Genomic DNA, 6,012 nt, shown 5'->3' with positions numbered 1-6,012 from the left:
TTTACAGAAAACAAACATGATTAATGAAAGTGAAATGACCTTTGCTGAAGCATCTGGGCTGTGACATCGCCTTCTGCTAAATATTGTGATCAATAAATACCTTCAAAATTCGTGAAGATATGTTTTTGCTTAGAGTAAAATAAATTGTGCATGAGTAACACCTTCCAAAAAGCCTAGGTCCAGAAATAAATATGAAAATTAATAGGAAAGCCCTCTGCTGCGGTGAGGAGGCCATCATTTGTTGCAAAGCTATATTTAAAGTTTTCATTAGCCTAGGCACTTAAGCAGGAGTGACCTGAACTACCTGTTATTTTCCTTTCTATTCCCTGAATTTTTATCTTACAGTCTACACTTTGTTTCTCTGCAAGGCCACTAACATTATATTTTATTTCTGCATGGGGGGGGGGGGAGATTCTGTGACAGCCTCCTCTCCCTGTTTCTGTTCCTTGGTCTCTCTGTCCATAAATTGTGCCAGCTTTTTTCCCAATATCTCCATTCTCTGCATCAGCATCCAGGTGACTGCTGATACTTCCTCCCTTCCTTCACTTCCTGCACCTGTCGGTTGTCCTCAGGTTGATAGCTTCCCTTTGACAACAGCACTAAACACAGTGCTCCCTGCAGCCAGGTGTTGGGTATTGTAGTTGTGCCCTCCCTTTGCACTTCTGGTTGCATGGTGGCTGAGCTTTTTTTTTTTTTTTATGATCCCTTGCTGAAATAAGCTTTAATTGTGACCTTGCCCTGCATGCCAGAGACCCGTTCTGGGGGCCTCCGCAGTTGCAGCAAGGCGCAACCCTTTCCCCCTTTTTAATTCTGGCTTGGCATATCCTGGAATAATGCTTTCTATCCACTGAACATGCACCAAGCATCCTGCTGACAGGTCTATGACTTGTGGCCCCATCGACAGCACTTCAGGCACATGACTGGTGGCTCCATGTATGGTGCCACTCTCCTGTACCCTGCTCCAGAGGTGAATACTCTCTCTGGCACTTCCCCTTTCAGGAGGGCAACGAGCTGACTCCGCTCTTTGACCCTGGACATGTGTCTCTTCACCCATACAAATCTGTCATCGTCCAAGAGAATGTCTGGGTCCAGTATGGTTGGGTATTGGAAAATTATCACTTTAGCGAGTTTTTTTCCAGTCTTCAGGACAATCATCACTGTCCCCTTGTATCAACGAGTCGTCAGGTTTTGCTCTGCCTCACCTGCCCATACTGTGAGATATGGCTTCCCTCTGCTTTCCTTCATAAGCAGCTCGAAATCACAGTGGTCCTGGCCCATTTCCATGGTCACCTTAATTTATCCAGGAAACTCATGGCGCAGTCCTTGAAAATAGCTATTGTTTCCTGCCATTCACATCGACAACATGCTGATTCCCTGCTTCAGTTCCCTCTTCGTTCTTCTTCCTTTTCTCCCACTCACTCATATCCACACTTCCTTCACTTCCTTCCCTCTTATGGGATCCACTTGCAACATGTCCTTGCGAAGTAAAACTTTTATCCTCCATTTCTACGTTGGAAAGGGAGGACCCTGATATGACAACACTAGTATGCTGACACCTGAGAGGAGGTGACAAATTGCTCCCTGTCTAGGGGTTGGGTAAACACAGGATTGTCGAATGACTGAGGACAGCACTATGACACATCCTACTTCTACGAGAGATACACCACAACTGAGAGAGAGAGAGAGTGTGAGAGCAGTTTGACTTCTCTAATTTATGCCTACCAAGGCTAAAGAAAATTTTAGAATAGCTCTATGCTATGCTTCGGTAGAAGGCTTTCCCATTAATATTCATATTCATTTCTGTACCTAGGCCTTCCTCATGCACAATATGTTTTACTCTAAGCAAAAACATATCTTCATGAATTTGAAGGTATTATTAATCAGCCCTGGCACTTCAGCAAAGGTCATTTCACTTTCATCAATCATGTTTGTTTCCTGTAAATATGTTTTTATAATGCTAGCACATTAGATCAGACAAAACAAATCTGCATACATCTGAAGGTATTTTTGAACCCGAAATAAACTGATGAGCGCAAATGAACGATGTTGACAATCAAAGGGCCTTGTTGCCAAGTGGTCACTTATATTATTTGGTGTCTGTCAGGTTTTATTTAAAATGAACATGTCTATGACTGCATTATTTTAATACTAATTACACCATATATACACAATATTTTGAGTAATATAAAAGTATTTATTTAATCTATCTATTTGTTGATATTTTTAGATGTGGCCCGAGACATTTTTGAGACAGTCTCAAATTTTAGTCTCAGAATCATCTCAAAACTGTCTGAGAACTTCTGTGGATACCGCTCCTGATTTCCCCATTCCTTGAATTGGCAAAATATGTTTTCCTATCTAATACTATTGATATTGATACTATTATATTTCTTATTGATATTATGATTATTAAATTGTTATTAAAATTTTCTTAATATTAAAGACAATAAATTAACACAAAAGGCACTTTCCAAAAATCAAGGAAAAGAGACAAGCAGGACAAATAAATGGACATTACTTCCTGTCCCTGTTCAGTAATTCCTATCATTGATATTCTTAACCTTTTTGAACTATTCCATATCGTAAATTATGTCTTTGCAAGATATATAAAATACAAGTTACTGCTGATTAAAAAACAAAAAAATAAAAATTATGATAAATATTAAATATGAAATACTGGAAAAACAACTAAACTCAAATGCAAGGAGAAAATAGTTAATGATCTTCGGTATAGAGCATCCATAGTCATCTTGTTACTTATTTCAATACAATAATTTACTATATTTTATCATTTTATGAATATAAAAAGTCTGCCTTTATAATCAGTCCTCATCTTTAAAAATCTTTTCCTTACAAGTGCTAATAAAGATTTTCATCTATGGATAATCACATCTGATGAGTCCTACCTAATTATTTGGATCAAGAAAATAATAAAAAACCAACATTCAACACTCTGTTTCAAAAATTATGAATTCAAAATAAAACAAACCATTTTACCATGGCAAATACTCTATACACATAGTTGAAATATTTCTAATTTACAAATACTGTACATAATAAAAACAGGACAATAAGAGAGAACACACTATTAATCAAAGGAGACTCTACACTTACCACTAGGATGAGCATCAGTTCCAGCATCACTGGCTTCACTTGTGAATGAACTGTTGTCTGAAGAAGCCTCCGAACTTGTGTCTGTTCCTCCAACATCACTAAATGCATCAGCTGCATCAAAATATTCTGATGCACTAAAGCATGAACTGCTTTCATATGACAAGGATGTATGGAGTGACTTATGAAGCTGAAAAATAAGGAAAGTTCATTAATCACATAAATTAATTTATTATGATATGGAATATATAAATTTGTGTGTGTGCACATGTGTGTGAGACTGTGACGTCTGTGTATGTCTATGTGTGTGTATATGTACATACACTTGCATATGTCTAAATGTTTATGTATTTGTATGTATCCATGTGTGTGTATGTTAACATGTGAATGACTCTGTATGTGTGTGTGTGTGTGTTTGTGTGTGTGACTGTTTGTAAATGCGTGCGTATGCGTATGTGCAACTGTGCGTGCGTGCCCACACGCGTGCGTGTGTGTGTATGTTTGTGTGCATGTGCATATATGTGTGTGTGTTTGTGTGTGTATGTGTATGTGTGTGTGTGTGTGTGTGTGTGTATGTGTCTGTGTATGTGTGTCTGTGTGTGTCTGTATGTGTGTATGTGTGTGTATTTATGTATGTGTATGTGTATGTGTATGTGTGTTAGTGTTTGTGTGTGTGCTTGTTCGTGTGTGTATGTGTGTGTATGTAGGTCTGTTATGTGTGTTAGTGTTTGTAATCATAATTGTGTGTGTATGACTGTGTTCTTAGCTAATTGTTTCAAGACTGGAGAAGAGTTAAGGTCACTTGGGTCCTATCTGCTATCTCTAAATTTGTGTGTGTGTGTGTGTTTGTGTGTGTGTGACTCTGTATGTGTATGTGCAACTGTGTGATTTTGTTTGTGTCTGTGTGAGATTGTATGTGTGTGAGATTAAGCGTGAGGTAAGCGTGTGTGTGTAGGGGGCAGGGGGTTGTGTGTGTGTGATGGGGTTGTGTGGGGGGGGGTCATTGTGTGTGGGTTTATGATTGTGTGTATGTGTGATTATGTGTGTGACTATGTGTGATTGTGTGTCTGTGTAACTGGGTGTGGGTTATTGTGTAACTGAGTGTGTGTGTCACTGTGCAATTTTGTGTGTGTGTTTGTTTGAGTGTGTGTGTGTGTGATTGTGTAAGTTTGTATATGATTGTGTGAGTGTGATTCTGTATGTTTGTATATGATTGTGTGTGTTTGTGTTTTTGAGATTATCTGTGAGCATGTGGGATGGAGTGTGTATTTGTGCGTGTGTATATGTGTGCATTTGTGTGGGCATGTTTGTGTACGTACGTGTGTGTTTCTGTGTAATTGTGTGTGTATGTGTCTCTGTATCTTTCTGTGTGCGTGTGTGCATGTGTGTTTGTGATTGTCTGTGTGAATGTGTTATAGTGTGCATATGTGTGTGTATGTGTGTGATAATGTGTTTTTATTATTGTGTGTTTGTGTATGTGTGTGCATTTGCACAAGTGTGTGTGTGTTTGTGTAGTGTGTGTGTGTGTGTGTGTGTGGTGTGTGTGTGTGTGTATGTGTGGTGGTGTTGTGTGATGTGTGTGAGTGGTGTGTGTGTGTGTGTGTGTGTATGTGTGTGTGTGTGTATGTGTGTGTGTATGGTGTGTGTAGTGTGTGTGTGTGTGTATGTGTGTGTGTATGTGTGTGAGTGCATGTGTGTGAGTGCATGTGTGTGTGTGTGTGTGTGTGTGTGTGTGTGTGTGTGTGTGTGTGTGTGTGTGTGTGTGCACGCGCACGTGTGTGCATGTATGTGTGTATTTACATATGATTTGTAAGCAAACATGATGTTCTTACCTGCAAACTGACTACAACTTACCAGTTCTGACACTGAAGGTGGAACAGAGATATCAGACAAGTCCGAATCTGCATGTATCCTTGCTAGACGGCCACGTAACTCAGCATTTTGTTGGAGTGCCTGAAATTGTTACATTATAAGAGAAAAAAGTTCAGTTCCATTTATAAAGGATTCAATAGGTTTGTGTACTCATGGCAAGTATTTTCCATCAACCCAGCCTTCAGCCGAAACTCTCACTACAGCAGGTTCGTGCAAACCCAGCCCACAGCCAGATTTACTCATGATGGCATATTCATGTCACCTGCCTCTTGACCAAGATTTTTTAATGATGTGATGGTCATGTTACCCAAATCCAACAGGTTAAAATAGGTCTCAAAAAATTAATTTCTTTAAATGAACAGATCATAGGGCATCTTTATGTAGGAAAAAAAGAGAAAAAAAAGACTAGATGAATATTTACAGAGAACAATATTTTCTTACAAAAAGCAAATAAAGCCAAACAATAAACTTCCACTGTCTAAGTAGCAATCTTCCTATCTATTGCATTTATTGTAATAATAATAATAATAATGATAATAATGATAAAAAAGTAATAATAATAATAATAATAATGATAATAATAATAATAATGATGACAATAATGATAAACAGTTATATATTAAGGCCAACCTACCAGAAATCACTCCCCCTGGCAAAAGGGATGTAGAGCATGAGTGCATAAATCTCTTTTCCTGTCATTTACTTAAATATCACATGTCTGTTTGCCTCAGGCAAACTATAATATTCCACAGTAAAAATGTTAATGAAGTATCAAGAAACATTTCCCTTATATATTATCATGTACTGATAAGCTGATCTCGTACGGTCATTTCTGGTCCTTCCTCACACTGCTAAAGGTATTACTGCAGAAACTGGTTAATCATAGCAAAAAGCCATTAGTATTTTAGCAAAAGTGGACTAAAGTTGACCACCACACAGTGTTGGACAGACAGCAAACTGAATAAAGTTGATGATTGCAGTGAATGGGATAACCAATTTAAAATCTGGTTGTGCTAGTAGAACACATGG

The 6,012-nt window shown here is 38.3% G+C and overlaps 1 protein-coding gene across 1 annotated transcript in view; it reads right to left on the bottom strand.

Moving 5' to 3' along the window:
* The window catches only part of LOC119573513 (oxysterol-binding protein-related protein 6-like), a gene marked incomplete in the record, with an annotated part of 110,822 nt that overhangs the window by 59,277 nt on the left and 45,533 nt on the right, over positions 1 to 6,012 (bottom strand). The window contains 2 exon segments of the mRNA XM_037920728.1: positions 3,115 to 3,301; positions 4,966 to 5,064. Coding sequence (XP_037776656.1) covers positions 3,115 to 3,301; positions 4,966 to 5,064 — 286 coding nt within the window.

The sequence above is a fragment of the Penaeus monodon genome, chromosome 5 (genome assembly GCF_015228065.2).
Source record: "Penaeus monodon isolate SGIC_2016 chromosome 5, NSTDA_Pmon_1, whole genome shotgun sequence".
In the NCBI taxonomy this organism is placed as follows: Eukaryota; Metazoa; Arthropoda; class Malacostraca; order Decapoda; family Penaeidae; genus Penaeus; species Penaeus monodon.
This window is presented reverse-complemented; position numbering and strand designations above follow the sequence as displayed.